The sequence below is a fragment of the Salvelinus alpinus genome, chromosome 31 (genome assembly GCF_045679555.1).
Source record: "Salvelinus alpinus chromosome 31, SLU_Salpinus.1, whole genome shotgun sequence".
Classification (NCBI taxonomy): domain Eukaryota; kingdom Metazoa; phylum Chordata; class Actinopteri; order Salmoniformes; family Salmonidae; genus Salvelinus; species Salvelinus alpinus.
The window spans coordinates 6,406,799-6,424,983 of NC_092116.1; the positions used below are offsets into that span (position 1 = coordinate 6,406,799).

Below are 18,185 nucleotides of genomic sequence, written 5' to 3' on the forward strand. Positions count from 1 at the left end.
TAAAAGTTACCAAAAGGGTTTATTAGTACCTTAAAAAAGGCATTTGAACATTCCCTTTCAAACAAACAAGGTAGGAACCAATTGAAAGTGGTACATTCTCAACAGGTAAATAGTACAGCTTGGTCAGTGTCCCCTGTACATTTTAAAGTTCACTACAGCTGTACAAGAAAAAGTTCACAGTACATTCTGTTTTCAATGCATTTTCAGTCCGTTAAGACAGACTGTGCTCTATTGGACATTATTTTCAGCATATTGGTGAACCAAAAACACTGCAAATAAATCTCTTCCACATGATTTCTGATACTTCCTAAATGTATATACATGTCCAACACTCCACATCCAAGCAGCAGGCCATTGGATCATACTTTTGTTGTTAAGTAATTTTGACTGGGGAAAAAATGCTGATTTGTTGATTGTTTAATCAAAGATATTAAATACAAATGAAATAGTCATGTGTCACTGACTGATTGTTCAGACCAAATAAATACATTGAAAGAGTTAATGTACACAGTATGTATAGAGACAAAAATATTAACAAAATCAGAAGCAGTATGAGTACCACTAACCATAAATGGTTAGGTTTATTTTCATAGGAAATCAAATAATACATTAAGGGTATTGACATTTAACCACCCCTTTAAACAAATGTTGTATTTACAGTGCAGGCATACATGTGTCAAATCACCATTACAAAAACTTAAATGTTCAAAAAGGAAGAATTCTTTTACATTCCAGAAAAACGTTTTACGAAAACTGTATTTTTTTTTAAGTCACAAGTATTTTGACGATTCAGTGTTGTAAAGTATGGTGCATTAATATCTAGAAAAATCGGTCCCACTTTGAACGAAGTGCAACTTGTATAGCATACACAAAGGCTTCATAAGCACTAAATAAATGCTTCACACATCATCTATACACATATGTCATACTCTCCAAAGGGTGACAATTCCCACTGTTGGGTAAATTGCCAAATGTGACGACATGCACTGTTTGTACACCATTTATAGAGTATCACATACGCTTACAGATGACTTGAACCTTGTTTACATTTGTATACGATCGCATCTCTCTTCTGCTTGGGAATACTTTGGAACAGATTTCCAAAATTAAAATCTCAGAGCTGATTTGCTGGTGTTTACAGTCTTATGTCCAACAATAAAAATACAAAAGTAGTATTTTTTGGCTCAGAGAACTGAGACAAAAAATGGCTAATTTTTGGGGGTAAATAAAACCAAACTGGCGTAACGCCAGTTGGAGGACCCTGCTATATAAGTTGTTCTTCGTTTTAAAGTGGGACCGGGGGAAAAAATCACAACTTTTTACGGCATATTTAAAATAACCCCATGCAAGGACATCCCTTGGATCTGAATAACAAAACTGATAGGAATTGTGAAAAAATATAAAATGAAATGATAAAATGTACAGTAACAGTCAAAAGTTTGGATATGCCTACTCATTCCAGGGTTTTTCTTCTCTTTTTACTATTTTCTACATTGTAGAATAATAGTGAATATGTCAAAACTATGAAAAAAAATATACGGAATCATGTAGTAACCAAAAAGGTGTTAAACAAATCAAAATAGATTTTAGATTCTTAAAAGTAGCCACCCTGTGTCTTGATGACAGCTTTGCACACTGTTGGCATTCTCTCAACCAGCTTCATGAGGTAGTCACCTGGAATGCATTTCAATTAACAGGTGTGCATTGTTAAAAGTTAATTTGTGGAATTTCTTTCCTTAATGCGTTTGAGCCAATCAGTTGTGTTATGACAAGGTAGGGGTGGTATACAGAAGATAGGGCTATTTGTTAAAAGACCAAGTCCAAATTATGGCAAGAACAGCCATCATTACTTTAAGACATGAAGGTCAGTCAATCTGGAACATGTCAAGAAGTTTGAAGGTTTCTTCAAGTGCAGTCGCAAAAACCATCAAGCGCTATGATGAAACTGTCTCTCGTGAGGACCACCACAGGAAAGGAAGACCCAGAGTTACCTCTGCTGCAGAGGATAAGTTCATTAGAGTTACTAGCCTAAGAAATTGCAGCCCAAATAAATGCTTCACAGAGTTCAAGTAACAGACACATCTCAACATCAACTGTTCAGAGGAGACTGCGTGAATCAGGCCTTCGTGGTCGAATTGATGCAAAGAAACCACTACTAAAGGACACCAATAAAAAGAGACTTGCTTGGGCCAAGAAACATGAGCAATGGACATTAGACCGGTGGTAATCTGTCGTTTGGTCTGATGAGTCTAATTTTGAGATTTTTGGTTCCAACCGCTGTGTTTTTGTGAGACGCAGAGTAGTGTAACAGATGATCTCCGAGTGTGTGGTTCCCAGCGTGAAGCATGGAGGTGTGATGGTGTGGAGGTGCTTTGCTGGTGACACTGTCTGTGATTTATTTAGAATTCAAGGCACACTTAACCAGCATGTCTACCACAGCATTCTGCAACGATACGCCATCCCATCTGGTTTGCGCTTAGTGGGACTATCATTTGTTTTTCAACAGGACCCAACACACCTGACCCAACACACCTCCAGGCTGTGTGAGGGCTATTTGACCAAGAAGGAGAGTGCTGCATCAGATGACCTGGCCTCCACAATCACCCAACCTCAACCCAACTGAGATAGTTTGGGATGAGTTGGAGCACAGAGTGAAGGAAAAGCAGCCAACAAGTGCTCAGCAAGTGCTCATGAAGCTGGTTGAGAGAATGCCAACAGTGTGCAAAGGCAAAAGGTGGCTACTTTGAAGAATCTAAAATATTAGATTTTGATTTGTTTAACACTTTTTTTGTTTATTACATGATTCCATATGTGTTATTTCATAGTTTTGATGTCTTCACTATTATTATACAATGTAGAAAATAGTACAAATAAAGAAAAACCCTGGAATGAGTAGGTGTGTCCAAACTTTTGACTGGTACTGTATGTACAGACGAATATCAAACAACTGATCACCCGTAGACAATTTCAAATGACGCATGGTCTCAAGTCAAATTTACATGTCTGCGATTTGCCCTTAACTTGCATCATATTGATTCTGATACATTGAGTAAGACCAAGGACATGTCATTCATTCAGATTGAAGAACATACAGTGGGGCAAAAAAGTATTTAGTCAGCCACCAATTGTGCAAGTTCTCCCACTTAAAAAGATGAGAGAGGCCTGTAATTCTCATCATAGGTACACTTCAACTATGACAGACAAAATGAGGGAAAAAAAATCAGAAAATCACATTGTAGGATTTTTTATGAATTTATTTGCAAATGATGGTGGAAAATAAGTATTTGGTCACCTACAAACAAGCAAGATTTCTTTTTTTTTTGCCCCACTGTAACTGACCTGTTCGTAACCCATTCAGTTGACTAGGAGAGCCCTCCTGTCTGCTTTAGTGTGTTTCATAAAGCACAATGACATTATTGAACCCAGTGACGACGTGAATATTAACTGTTTGCTTCGGGCATAGAAGACTTGGTTTAGTAGTAGAGAATGACAATCGCTACAAAACTGCGCTTTCAAAAACAGCGAATGTGTGTGTATCCCAAAGTTAATGAGGTAAAGCTTGTCTCTTGTGGATCAATGTCACCTATGTATGCAGTTCAAGTTTAGTTTATCTTTTGTAGAGGTGAACTGCTCTAAAAATAAACAGACATTAAAAGAAACCAGCAGCCATGTTTTCTTTTCCTCCTCCACTTCTGAACAATGTTGTTTTTTACGCTGTCTGGCATTTAGTGATTTGTGCTTCTGCAAATCAAGACAAATAAGTAGGAGTATGTCAAAAAAATATATGTGCCATGTCAGAAATATGTTTCCTGAAAATGTGTTCTTACAGACAGATAGGAATACCTCCCTTGGTACACAGAGCTGTGGTGAACATGGTGATATTTAGACATGGATGGTGTCAGTTCAACGTACTGTTAAGAAGGCTCAAATGCTCACCTTAGCTCTCAGAGTCTGTTGGTGGTTTTGGGGCTCTTGCTGTTCTTCAGGTATGATGAGTCCTCTGTGTCAACCATTACTTCTACTTCTGCTGGGAGGTTGGCACTGTCCCCTGAAACAAAATGTGCATGGATATGTCAGAAACCCTCAATCCCAAATGTCCCCATTGCAAGGGACCGGAGCCTTTCTTTACCAGGAAGAACTCTGGGCCCTCTAATATATAATAGGTCCTTATTACCTCCCATCCCACCGCTGTGCTGCTGCAGCTGGCTGGTGAAGAAAAGTTCTCTCCTGGACACCTGCTCGTCCCAGGCCTCCAGGATGTGCCGTCGCTCCGGGGGCACCAGGCTCAGGGTGTCCGGGTGGGCCTCCTCGATGTGGGCCCTCACCCCCTCCAGGCTGTGGGAGTACTGGAGCTCCCCGCACACCATGCACACCAGCAGCTGGTTCAGGGGGTCGTAGTCCATGAGGTAGCAGTTCCTCCATACGGCATCTGAGATGGGGCCGTTGTAGTTGTCGTTATGATCATCGTCTGGGAAAAGGAGCTCTGATTCCTCTGCGGGAAAGAGAGTGGTATTGTAAGACAGGGGTTCCCAAACTTTTTCACTCAGGCCCCCCTTCTAGCATTGGGGAACATAGCTCTCTACGGAATGCAATGACTGACATGACAATAACAGAAACTGATGGTGCACTACCCAATTTCGAAATTGCACCTTGTGCAATCTACTATTACAGCTTTGATGAGTAAGTTGAAAGCCGAACCGAGTTCAAAATAATAAAACTGCACGTCCACAGTTTTTGGGCACTAGTCAGTCACAGTAGCCCATGAAAACATTCTACTAGCCAAGGGCTGAACATATATGTACAAATATTTAGGCTAGTTTGCAACAAGGTTACTCGAAGAAACGACTATAGCTGTAGCTAGACAGGGGTATTCACTCTGACCCTACGAGGTCCGGAGCCTTCTGGTTTTCTGTTCTCCCTGATAATGAATTGCACCCACCTGGTGTCCCAGGTCGAAAGCAGTCCCTGATTAGAGGGTAACAATGAAAACAACGCAGTGGAACTGGCTTCGAGGACCAAAGTTGAGTTTGCGGGATCTATACTGACGTTTCAAATGTATTACCTTCTGTAGGTTCCGTATGGCTTGGGTCAGGAAAGTAGCCCATGTCTGTCTCTCTGGAAGTACTATGGAAAAAGACACCACAGTACTGGTTACTACCGGCATACACATTGAGATAAGAGAAACGTCAGAGGGAACCTGAAAACGACTCTCTCACCTTAGATGTAGTTCAGAGTCCTCCGAGGTGTTGACCCACCGGTCGGGATCCTGTTCCTTTGGTTGAGAAAAATTACGGTCAGCCCTAATGGAAATTAACTGACCAAGAGGAACCAAAGTTACCCAAGGCTGAATCCTCACCCCTTGGTACCAATGCCTGATTTACCATATAGTTCAGACTTAAAATATGATAGGGTGTTTTCTTTGAAATATTCACCATTGTAAAAATTACCTGTGTATCCAGCCCCTGCAGCAGGTGTTGAGGCTGACTGCTGGGGAGGATGGGCCTCCAGTTGACAGAAGCCCTCTTCTCAGTCAGCTCCCTGTCCCTCATGGACTTCCTGGCTCTCTGTTCCTTCTTCTTCACTCTCCAGTACTCCCTCTTCTTCCTCAGAGTCTCCTCTTCCGACTCCCCCGGCACTGGCTTGGGCGGACCCATGGAGCTTATGTAGATGGGGCTTCTGGTGAGCCCCTGCATTGTAGGCAATCCTACATTTTGTAAAATCCCACTTTGAGGAATCTGAGCACCTTGACATTTGAAAGGAGTCTGTGTTGGTGTGAATGTGGACGTTTGACTGGGAGGATGAATTGGTAAGAGCTTGATGCTAGTCAGAGGGTTGGGCGGAGGTGTGAGAGTAGCGATGGGTGAGGCGTCAGCGTCTGAGATTTCCTGCACTTGCAATCGCCATTTTCTTACACGTGGCGAGTCAGGGCTGGACCCCGGGGCCGCTTCCTGTTTGCTCTCCACCAATAGCAGCCCGCCTTTCTTCCCCTCACCCAATGGAGGGACAGTGACACCGCCTCCTACAGGGAGAAACACGCTATTGAAGCTATGAGATGTCTGGGGGGACCCTGTGTGGCCAATGGATGAATTGGAAATACTGGTAGAGTTGACCGGAGGTCTGAGCTGTAGTGTATCAGATGGTTGTCCCATGTTGGAGGTGGTGGGGCTCACAACCAGAAGTGTAGGGATGTTGGTGACCATGCTGAGGCTTGCCTGAGGTCCAGAGGCAGGGGGAGATATAGGCTGGAGAAGGGGGGAGGGCTGGGGTTTGAGCAATGGTGCAGCTTGTAGACTGAAGCTCCCGCCTATCTGCACTGGCCTCTGTGTTGGTGTCTTGACAATATGGAGATTCGGAGCCTAAAAGACAACAACACAATCAATGGACAGCTTTACATTCGTTTTATGTCACAATATATAATTTAGAACCAGGGTTATTTGATCTATTTGTTTATCTTTACAAACATTTACTTGTTTATGGTTGTTTATGTTCAGTTCTCAGAATCCATATACCTCCTTCCCCTCTCCCTCTATTTTCGTTGCTTGTGTCAAATGCCAGAGAGAGATCCATGGCATTTTAGTTAGACTGGACAGTGGCCTTGTGTACAGTATTGCATTGAAAAATACATAATAGTTCCTCATTCCAATTAACATAACCACAAAATGTACTTTTACCTCAAATTAAATTGAAATGATAGGTATTGGCCTACCATGTGAGTCATGAAATCTGCACTATGATGAAATCTAATAGCATGGATTACAAATTATATCCACCCACCTGTGCTGCTTTGAAGGCCAGTCGTCTGCTGTAGTCCCCCTGCCTCAGCCCCCCTCCTCCCTGCCGAGCCTTCCTGGCTCTCTGCTGCCTCTTCATCATCCTCCAGTACTCCCTCTTCTTCTGCAGAGTCACATTCTGGTCTGTCACCACTGGGGCGTGGTGATGTTGCTGACGCTGCTGCTGTTGCTGTTGCTGGGGGTGTTTTTGGTGTTGTTGACGCCGGTGTTGATTTTGAAGTTGGCAAGGTGGTTGTTGTTGTGGTGGCTGGTGATGTAGCTTCGGAGGTTCTGGGGAGCAGCAGTGGTGGTGGCCTGCTTTTTTGGCACGCAACCTCTGGGCTCTACGAGGGACAGGGAGGAGTGGTCCTCCGGAGGCTGCCTTTTGGGAGCAGGATTGTGTGGGTGTGTGAGAGGAGGGTTCAGACCGATTGAGAGGGGAAGCTGAGAAAGAGAGGGTGTTCGTACAAGGACTGGATAGGGGAGAGGCCTTCGGATGAGGACTCAGTGGACGAATGGTCACCTGACATGGTGGCGGGGCGTCAGCATCCACCTGCCACCCTTTGACCTCCAACAATAGGTCACCAGATATGGAGGCTTTCTCCTCGTCTCCCAGGGTGAGCAGAGGTAGATTTGGCTTGACCTCAATCTGGAGGGCATTCTCCTCGGAGGAACAAGCCTGGGGTTCACTTTTACAAGGCAGCTGTTCTGTAATACAGTCGGGCTGTTCCGTTTTACAGTCAGCCACAGTGCTGAGAGATTCCTCCAGAAGCTTCTTCATAGAGGCCACTGCCAGGAGAGTGGTGGCCTGGCTGTCAGCATTCAAGGCTAGGTCTGGTGGCTCTGGATGTGGTGGAGACTGGGACAGTTTGATATCAACACAGAGTGGTTGTTCCAGTGGAGGATGTGTTGAGATTGTTTCTCTTTCTTGTTTTATTTGGTTTCCCTGTGGAGGCATGGGCAGACTGGTGTTTGAGAGAGGCTTGATAGTGTGTGTGTGGTTGACAGAGGTGTTGACATTGGGATTGGCTGTGGCTAATCGTGCTAACCTTTGGTTCCGCCTCTTCTGTGAGGCAGCATTTCCCCTAGCTTGAACTCCTTGCCTTAGGCGGATGGCGCGGGCTGCCCTCTGCTCTCGTTTCTTTACCCTCCAGTACTCCCTCTTCTTAGCCATACTTTCCTCCTCTGTTAGCTTTGGGTCCAAGTTAAGCACTGCTGATGCTGTAGAAGCTTTGACAGCCATCTGCATGACACAGCTAGCCGGCTTTGGCATCGCTGTAGGCACACCAGGAAAGGTGTTTTGGATGTTTTGAGGGTGTGTGAGGGTGATATGACTCTGGGGCTGGAAGACTGTGTGTAAATTCAGTAGGTTTTTCGGTGTGCTGCGAAATTCAGTCCTCGGTCTGATTGAAACCAACCTGGGAGGCTTCATGATCGACAGGCCGACGGGAGGACAAGAGACTTTAAACTGAGCAGAACGGATTAGAGGAGGTGGTGGGTTGTCCTGTGTTTGATGACTTAACACCACATTACTAAAGGTATCACCAGTAGGTATGGGAAACAGTTGGTGTTGGCGGTGTGTGTTGGTAAATAAATTATTAACAGGCATCCCACTACTGCTACCAATTTCACCCCCAGTCTCTTTTGCTTCTGTAGTGAGATCAATTTGAGGAATGTTATTGGTCACTGTACCATCCTCCATGATGAAACCTCCAATGATCTCTGAGGCGCTGGTGTGAGTAGGCCTATTTTCTGTTGGTTGTGGCAGCATTTTGCAGCTTGCTGTTCTGGCCTTCCTCATATCCTCCAGGATGCTCTGGTAACGCTTGACTCTTTGCATCAGAGCATCCCTCTCCTTCATCTTAGCTCGGACTTCGCCAGACAGCTTGGCTCGCTGCTCCCGCTTCTTGACACGCCAGTATTCCCGCATCTGGGCCGCCCTCTGCTCGGGGGTCTCCTTTGGCTCATCTCGTGGTGCGTTGTGAGTTGTTAAGGCTTTGGCATGACAGGGGGACTTCCGCATCTTTCTCTGACCCAGGAAATTCCTTTGGGTTTCAATGAACCTCTGTCTCGGAGTCCTACAACGGACCATACCTCGGTTAACGTTGGCAAACTGCACTGGACCAGGGAGCCTTCTGCTTGGTTCCCCTGCTGGTTTATAACCAATGATATTAGATGCGATACCAGTCTGCATTGTTGCTTTAGCCTCCTGCAGATTCTCTGCTCTTAGCTGAACGGTCTGTTCATTAGCGTTGACTGTGGTTAGCTTAGCCAGGATTGAATCGTCAGACTCCCTTTTGACAGCAATGCTAGCCACTGCTCTGGCGTTCTTCAGCAGCCGTCCGGCTGAGATGAACGGGGCACTGACCCTACTAACACACTGCCTCTGGCCCTGTCCACTCAAAAAGGACTGGGGACGTTCAACGTCCACATTTGGTAACAGTTCTACTTTCTGCAACGATACCTCCATGTTCGTGATTCTTTTGCTGGCCTTGCTTAACCTAGCCGCTTGCTTCGCTCGCTGTTCTCTTTTCTTGATGCGCCAATTCTCTCTGCGCTTGGCGGCTCGCTCCTCCTCAGTTTCCAGTGTAGCTGATGTGTCGTTGATGCTTCTAACTTCTTGGGCCGCGACCACTGCACTCTTTTTCCCGCCTAGCGGTGTTACTTTCATCCCTCTAGGCCTAACCCCTGGTTTGTGGACGAGCATAGGGGCAGATTGAGTGGTCACGATGGTCATCCCTGTGGTAATGTTAGTGGTTAGCGATCTAGGCTTAACAGACACTGTAACTTGCGTCTTTGTCATTGCACCAGGCCTTGATACACTCTGGGTGGTCAGATGCTGCTCAGATGACACTACAGGAGAGCTGCCATTGAGAATAGTCATGCCGGTCTGTGGTTGGCGAGGTGCAGAGCCTGAGGCTCTCACCGCCACTCTTACCGGAGGCACAAAGGAGCCACTGTTGAGAAGCACTCCATTGGGTTTGGCTGAGGTAACTGTTCCAATCACAGCGCCCCCTGTTGGATAATTTTTCACTGCCATCTTGCAGACCATCGCACCTTCTCCTGGGCCTGCACTGGACGTTGGGAACTGAGGCAAGACTTTGTTGAGTTTTATCCTCTGGAACCAACTCTCCTTTTGGTTTGCTGAGGAATAGTTTTGGCCCCCTTCCCCAACACTATGGTTCTGATTATAGGAGACAGCAGAACCCTTTCCCTTCAATAAGACTACAGGTGCACCGCCGACATAAGTTTGGTAGGAACCATCACTATTCAACAAAGGGGGGGCAGACCCTGCTATTGAACAAGAGGCACCGGAATTCAACCCCATTGAGGTTATGGTTTTATGGACTGCATTACTGTCCAAGGATTTACTTCCTCTGTTTGTTGCTTTTGACCTCTCCTTCTTGACCTCTGACAGCTTAGCCCTCTGCTCTCGTTTCTTGGTCCTCCAGTACTCTCTCTTCTGGGCGAGGGTGGCGTTGTCAAACTCCGAGGCCGGACGGTAGCGCTGAACCCGTGGGCTGCCAGCCCCTCCAGTTCCCTGGGTGGTTGGCATGATGGTCGTGTTGCTGCTTGGTCACCGTTCCTACTCTTCACCAAACTGTGCTGGCTGCGGAATCCTCACTCATCCTACTATTTTTCGTCCAATGTCCTCCAGATATGGATATCGCCAGCCTTTAGCTATTGAGTAGCATCCTATAGGTCTTGTTATGTCCGTCTCCCATCTCTGGTGGTCACCGGCCACATCTTGACATTGACAGACGCCAGATGGTAAAGTCCTAAAAGTATGAAAATAAACAACACGTGAATAAACAACTGAAGTTCGCATTCAGATATTAATCATAACAGGGCTTGCGATTGGATTGTTAGCTGACTTATCACTTCTTGAAATAGTTTGTTGGTAGTTGATAAAATAAATAATGAAAGGTACTTCTTCAAGCCACATATCATCAGTGTTCGCAAATCACACCCAATTACTTTTTTCACATTTTGTTGTGTTACAGCTTGAATTTAAAAATTGTTAATTTAAGATGTTGTGTCACTGGCCTACACACAATACCCCATAATGTCAAAGTGGAATTATGTTTATAATGAATTAAAAGTGGAAAGCTGAAATGTCTAGAATTAGTAAGTATTCAACCCCTTTGTTATTGCATGCCTAAATAAGTTCAGGAGTAAAAATGTGCTTAACAAGTCACATAATAAGTTGCATGGACTCACCCTGTGTGAAATAATAGTGTTGAACATGATTTTTGAATGACTACCTCATCTCTGAACCCCACCCATACAATTATCTGTAAGGTCCCTCAGTTGAGCAGTGAATTTCAAACCCAGATTCAACCACAGACGTCCTTGGTGTAAAGTACCAGTGGTGTAAAGTACTTTAGTTTTTTGGGGTATCTGTACTTCGCTATTTATATTTTTGACAACTTTTACTTCACTACATTCCTGAAGAAAATAATGTACTTTTTACTCCATACATTTTCCCTGGTACCCAAAAGTACATTGTAATTGCTTAACAGGACAGGAAAACAGTCCAATTCACATACTTATCAAGAGAACATCCCTGGTCATTCCTACAGCCTCTGATCTGGCAGACTCAATAAACCCAAATGCTTTGTTTGTAAATTATGTCTGAGTGTTGGAGCATTGCCCTGGCTATCCGTAAATGGGAAAAATACAAGAAAATGGTGCTGTCTGGTTTTCTTAATATACGGAATGTGAAATGATTTATACTTTTACTTTTGATACTTAAGTATATTTTAGCAATTACATTTACATTTGATACTTAAGTATATTTAAAACCCAAATACTGTCATACTTGTACTAGGTCACTTTCACTTTTACCACCATTGGTCCTTCCTAACTCAGTTGCTGGAGAGGAAGGAAACGACTCAGGGATTTCACAAATGGTGACTTTAAAACCTTTACAGAGTTTAATGGCTGTGATAGGAGAAAACTGAGGATGGATCAACAACATTGTAGTTAATCTATAATACTAATCCTACTCTAAACAACAGTGAAAAGAAGGAAGCCTGTACATAATAAAAAAATATTCCAAAACATGCATCTTGTGCTGGCACTAAAGTAAGACTGCAAAAAATGTGGCAAAGAAATTGACTTTATGTCCTGCATAGAAAAGCGTTATGTTTGAGGAAAACCCAACAACACCGAGTACCACTTTTCATATTTTCAAGCATGGTTGTGGCTGCATCATGTTATGGGCATGCTTATCATCGGCAAGAACTAGGGAATTTTTGATGATAAAAAAAACGGAATAGAGCGAAGCACAGGCAAAATCCTAGAAGGAAACATGGTTCAGTCGGCCTTCCAACAGACACTGGGAGACAAATTCACCTTTCAGCAGGACAATAACCTAAAACACAAGGCCAAATATACACTGGAGTTGCTTACCAAGTCAACATTGAATGTTCCTGAGTGACCTACTTACAGTTTGGGCTTAAAAATCTAATGGCAAGACTAGAAAATGGCTGTCTAGCAATGATCAACAACCAACTTGAAGAACATCATTACTGTACTAACAGCTCTGAGCTATCTGTGGACATTTTCATTCATTTGTTCTACTATAGGACAGATTTTCAGACTAGCCTTAATGCAACCTAAAGGAGACAGTGTTGCAAAACACATTTTCTTTGGAGACAACATGATCTTTGGCAAATAAAATCTGAAACGCTTCCAAAATGCAGGCTGTGTTCCTAGCAGCATGCACTACAACCAGGAAGAGAAAAATGGCACTGTCTCTTTAAATCATGTCCCTCGTCTATCACAAAATATGTCTGTCGTGTGCCGTTTTTCATTCTTTATTTATTCTCGTATGAATACCAAACGCAGTGTGCTGACGAGTGTCCAAGTATCGTCACAAATTCCAAAGAAAAGCGTCCGGAAGATTGGACAAATTTGGTGATATTCATGCCGTTACCAGCGCTGTCTCTACCAGCATACAATGGACAATATCTTCCTCCTCCCCTGTCCACACGGACTGGCGCCTGTCTGCGTGTGTGTTCCTTGTCGAAATGAATCGAAAAGCATAAAACGAAGCCAGCGGTGAAAGAGCAGGATGTTTGGAAACGTGTGAAAAAAAAACATGCATATGCATTACCTGGTAGTTACACCTAACTTTCCGGGACAGTTTGTTAACGTTTGGACAGATATACTGTCAGGACACTGCAGATACTTTCCGCGAGCCAGCCTTTCTCTCTATCGCTGCCTTGACAACGGTGAAAAATACCAGGATGTGGGACCTTGCTGCTTGTGTGTAAACTGCGTCGCGTGGACAGATACAAGCCTCTTAAAGCAATACTACACGACAGGGGACATTATTGTTTATCTGGACAGCAACATGTATTTCAAATAGATGGACAATGAAATTGAGCCATTTCTATCCATATCCACGATGCCAAACATTTCCACTCTATAATACCATTTTATTATAGGCTATTGGTTATATAATTTTAGACCATGCTGAAAATGTTGTTGATATGTACAACTGGGACTGCACCCAATCAATCAATTCATCTATTCGAATCCAATCAATTAAATCATTTGTAATTTAATATACACCTCCCTAATATTGGAGTTGCGCCCCCTTTTGCCCTCAGAACAGTCTCAATTTGTCAAGTCATGGACTCTTCAAGGTGTCAAGCGTTCCACAGGGATGCTGGCCTATGTTGACTCCAATGCTTCCAGAGTTGTGTCATGTTGGCTGGATGTCCTTTGGGTGGTGGACCATTCTTGATACACAAGGGAAACTGTTGAGTGTGAAAAACCTAGCAGGTTGCAGCTCTTGACACACAAACCGGTGCGCCTGGCACCTACTACCATACCTGGTTCAAAGGCACTTACATATTTGTCTTGCCCATTCACCCTCTGAATGGCACACATACACGATCCATGACTCAAGGCTTAAAAATCCTTCCTTAACCTGTCTCCCCCCTTCATCTACACTGATTGAAGTGAATTTAACAATTGACATCAATAAGGGATCATAGCTTTTACCTGGATTCACCTGGTCAGTCTGTCATGGAAAGAGCATGTGTTCCTGAAGTTTTGTACACTCAGTATATTCTAGCACATTTGACTGATGCAAAATTGACCATGGATTTCCACAAAATTACAGGGTTTCTTATGTGGGGATAAAAATAATAGACAATGTTGCCACTCCCGTTGTATTTATCCATGGTTGCGAATTTACGCATTTTGGCCAGTATTTCTCTCAATATCTCACTATAAAGAACATGAAGCAATGATAAGCAAGATAGAAGATAGATTGTTATAATATCCCCTGAGATTATGCAAAGTCCCTGTACATAAGGAATTGTTCATAAATAGTGAAAATGTATGTTGTATATGGACACCCATTTGAAAGACAGTAGATCCCCCACCCCCCACCCCATATTCATCTCATAAACGTCTCTGTAACAAAACAAGTAACATAACAACCCCATTGGCAAACTGTCACATTTGTCCCAAGAAGACTCGATGGTGTGATCGCTGCCAAAGGTACTTCAACAAAGTACTGAGTAAAGGGTCTGATAACTTATATAAATGTGATATTTCAGTTTCTTATTTGTAATAAATTAGCAAAAATGTATTTTTGCTTTGTCATTATGTGGTATTGTGTGTAGATTGATGAGGGGAAAAAAACAATTTAATCAATTTTAGAATAAGGCTGTAATGTAACAAAATGTGGAAAAAGTCAAGGGGTCTGAATACTTTCCGAAGGAAAGTGCCTATAGTGCATGTATAGTGCCTATAGAGTGCCTATATAAAGTCTACATCCCCTTGACCTCAAATTTTGTTGCGTTAAAAAGTTGGATTGAAATAGAGTTAATATATATTTTTTGTCATTGATCTACACAAAATTCTCCATAATGTCAAAGTGAAAAGAAAATTCTTCAAATTGTACAAATGAATAACAATTAAATAAACTACAATATAATAGTTGCATAAGTATTCCCCCCCTTTATTTAGGCAAGCCTAAATTAGTTCTTCACAAATCACATAATAAATTACAATGAACAAAAATATAAACGCAACATGTAAAGTGTTGGTCCCGTGTTTCATGAGCTGAAATAAAAGATCCCAGAAATGTTCCATACGCACAAAAAGCTTTTCTCTCAAATGGTCCACAAATTTGTTTACATCCCTGTTAGTGAGTATTTCTCATTTGCAAAGATAATCCATTCACCTGACAAGTGTGGTATATCAAGAAGCTGATTAAATAGCATGACCATTACACAGGTGTTGGGGACAATAAGAGGTCACTCTCAAATGTGCAGTTTTGTCACACAACACAATGCCACAGATGTCTCAAGTTTTGAGGGAGCGTGCAATTGACATGCTGACCGCAATAATGTCCACCAGAGCTGTTGCCAGAGAATGGAATGTTCATTTCTATACCATAAACTGCCTCCAATGTCGTTTTAGAGAATTTGTAATGCAGCACATCCAACCGGCCTCACAACCGCAGAACACGTGTAACCATGCCAGCCCAGGACCTCCACATCTGGCTTCTTCTCCTTCGGGATTGTCTGAGACCAGCAACACAGACAGCTGATGAAACTGTGTGTTTGCACAACCGAAGAGTTTCTGCACAAACTGTCAGAAACCTTTCTCAGGGAAGCTCATCTGCGTGCTTGTCATCCTCACCAGGGTCTTGACCTGACTGCAGTTCGGCGTCATAACCAACTTCAGTGGGAAAATTATTGCCTTCAATGGCCACTGGCACACTGGAGAAGTGTGTTCTTCATTTGGATAATCTCAGTTTCAACTGTACCGGGCAGATGGCAGACAGCGTGTTTGCTGATGTTAACGTTGTGAACAGAATGCCCCATGGTGGCAGTGGGGTTATGGTATGGGCAGGCAGGAGCTACGGAAAATGAACACAATTGCATTTTATTGATTCAAATTTGAATGAACAGAGATACCGTGACGAGATCCTGAGGCCCATTGTCGTTCCATTCATCCGCCGCCATCACCTCATGTTTCAGCATGATAATGCACGGATCGCAAGGATCTGTACACAATTCCTGGAAGCTGAAAATGTCCCAGTTCTTCCATAGTCTGCATACTCACCAGATATGTTTGGGATCCTCTGGATCGATGTGAACGACAGTGTGTTCCAGTTCCCATCAACCTTCGCACAACCATTGAAGAGGAGTGGGACAACATTCCACAGGCCACAATCAACAGCCTGATCAAGTCTATGCAAAGGAGATGTGTCGTGCTGCTTGAGGCAAATGCTGGTCACACCAGATACTGACTGGTTTTCTGATCCATGCCCCTACCTTTTTTTGAAGGTATCTGTGACCAACAGATGCATATCTGTTCTCCCAGTCATGTGAAATCCATAGATTAAGGCCTAATTCATTTATTTCAATTGATGGATTTCCTTATGAACTGTAACTCAGTAAAATCTTTGAAATTGTAGCATGTTGTGTTCATATTTTTGTTTAGTGTATATGGACTCACTCCGTGTGAAATAATAGGGGTTGACATGATTTGTGAATGACTACCCCTTCGTCTGTCCCCCATGCATACAACATATGTAAGGTCCCTCAGTCAAGTATTGATTTTTAATCACAGATTCAACTACAATGACCATTGAGCTTTCAAAAGCCTCAAAGAAGGGCAGTGATTGGTAGATGGGTAACAATAACAAATCAGACATTGAATATATCTTTAAGCACTGTCAAGTTAATAATTGTGCTGTGGATGATGTATTAAACCACCCAGACACATCAAAGATGCAGTCGTCCATCTGAACTGAACGACAGGAAGGAAACTGCTTAGGGATGTCGCCATTAGTTCAATAGCTGTGATGGAAAAGAACTGAGGATGGATCAACAATATTGTAGTGACTACACAATTCTGACCTAAATGACAGAGTGAAAAAAATTATAAAAATATACAGCATATGTATGCAACAAGGCACTAAACTAATACTGCAAAAAACACGGCAAAGGAATACACTTTTTGTCCTGAATGCAAAGCCTTATGTTTGGGGCAAATCCAACACAACACATGCTTATTTTCAAGCATGGGGGTGGCTGCATCATGGTATGGGTATGCTTGACATTGGCAAAGACTGGGGAGTTTTTCAGGATGAAAATAAATGGGATGGAGCTAAGCACAGGCACAATCTTAGAGAAAAACATGGTTCAGTCTGCTTTATACCAGACACTGGGAGAGGAATTCACCTTTCAGCAGGACAATAACCTACAACACAAAGCCAAATGTCCACACTGGAGTTGCTTACCAAGAATACAGTGAATGTTCCTGAGTGGCAAAGTTATAGTTTTAACTTACTGTTGAAGTCGGAAGTTTACATACACCTTAGCCAAATACATTTAAACTCAGTTTTTCACAATTCCTGACATTTAATCCCAGTAAAGATTCTCAGTTTTAGGTCAGTTAGGATCACCACTTAATTTTAAGAATGTGAAATTTCAGAATAGTAGTAGAGAGAATTATTTATTTCAGCTTTTATTTCTTTCATCACATTCCCAGTGGGTCAGAAGTTTACATTCACTCAATTAGTATTTGTTAGCGTTGCTTTTAAATTGTTTAACTTGGGTCAAATGTTTCGGGTAGCCTTCCACAAGCTTCCCACAATAAGTTGGGTGAATTTTGGCCCATTCCTCCTGACAGAGCTGGTGTAACTGAATCAGGTTTGTAGGCCTCCTTGCTCACACACGCTTTTTCAGTTCTGCCCACACATTTTCTATGGGATTGAGGTCAGGGCTTTGTGATGGCCACTCCAATACCTTGACTTTGTTGTCCTTAAGCCATTTTCCCACAACTTTGGAAGTATGCTTGGGATCACTGTCCATTTGGAAGACCCATTTGCGACCAAGCTTTAACTTCCTGACTGATGTCTTGAGATGTTGCTTCAATATATGTACCTAATTTTCCATCCTCATGATGCCATCTATTTTGTGAAGTGCACCAGTCCCTCCTGCAGCAAAGCACCCCCACAACATGATGCTGCCATCCCAGTTCTTCACAGTTTCTGGGATCTTGGCTGATTTCTTTTGATTTTCCCAAGATGTCAAGCAAAGATGCACTGAGTTTGAAGGTAGGCCTTGAAATACATCCACAGGTACACCTCCAATTGACTCAAATGGTGTCAATTAGCCTATCAGAAGCTTCTAAAGCCATGACATAATTTTCTGGAATTTTCCAAGCTGTTTAAAGGCACAGTCAACTTAGTGTATGTAAACTTTGACCCACTGGAATTGTGATACAGTGAAATAAATGAAATAATCTGCCTGTAAACAATTGTTGGAAAAATTACTTGTGTCATGCACAAAGTAGATGTCCTAACCGATTTGCCAAAACTATAGTTTGTTAACAAGAAATTTGTGGAGTGGTTGAAAAACGAGTTTTAATAAA

General features: G+C 42.9%; 1 protein-coding gene across 2 annotated transcripts; it reads right to left on the reverse strand.

Moving 5' to 3' along the window:
* Positions 1–401: 401 nt before the first annotated feature.
* Positions 402–13,024, reverse strand: LOC139561927 (uncharacterized). 2 transcript variants are annotated; one of them, XM_071379367.1, is made up of 8 exons: positions 12,892–13,024; positions 6,775–10,549; positions 5,448–6,356; positions 5,217–5,272; positions 5,063–5,124; positions 4,175–4,492; positions 3,937–4,048; positions 402–3,741 (listed from the first exon to the last, which is right to left on the reverse strand). In XM_071379367.1, exons 2-7 carry the CDS (start codon positions 10,324–10,326, stop codon positions 3,945–3,947), a joined length of 5,001 nt encoding a protein of 1,666 aa, XP_071235468.1. In that variant the 5' UTR covers positions 10,327–10,549; positions 12,892–13,024; the 3' UTR covers positions 402–3,741; positions 3,937–3,944. The 2 variants fall into 2 exon arrangements, with proteins under 2 accessions (XP_071235468.1, XP_071235467.1); XM_071379366.1 differs by having other exon boundaries at positions 5,217–5,314.
* Between the last annotated feature and the right edge of the window lie 5,161 nt (positions 13,025–18,185).

Coding starts and splice junctions, on each gene's coding strand:
- LOC139561927 (XM_071379366.1), bottom strand. CDS start 10,326: ATGCCAACCACCCAGGGAACTGGAGGGGCTGGCAGCCCACGGGTTCAG. Junction 6,357..6,774: donor TGGCCTTCAAAGCAGCACAG/GTGGGTGGATAT, acceptor GTTGTCTTTTAG/GCTCCGAATCTCCATATTGT. Junction 5,315..5,447: donor TGCAGGGGCTGGATACACAG/GTAATTTTTACA, acceptor CCTCTTGGTCAG/TTAATTTCCATTAGGGCTGA.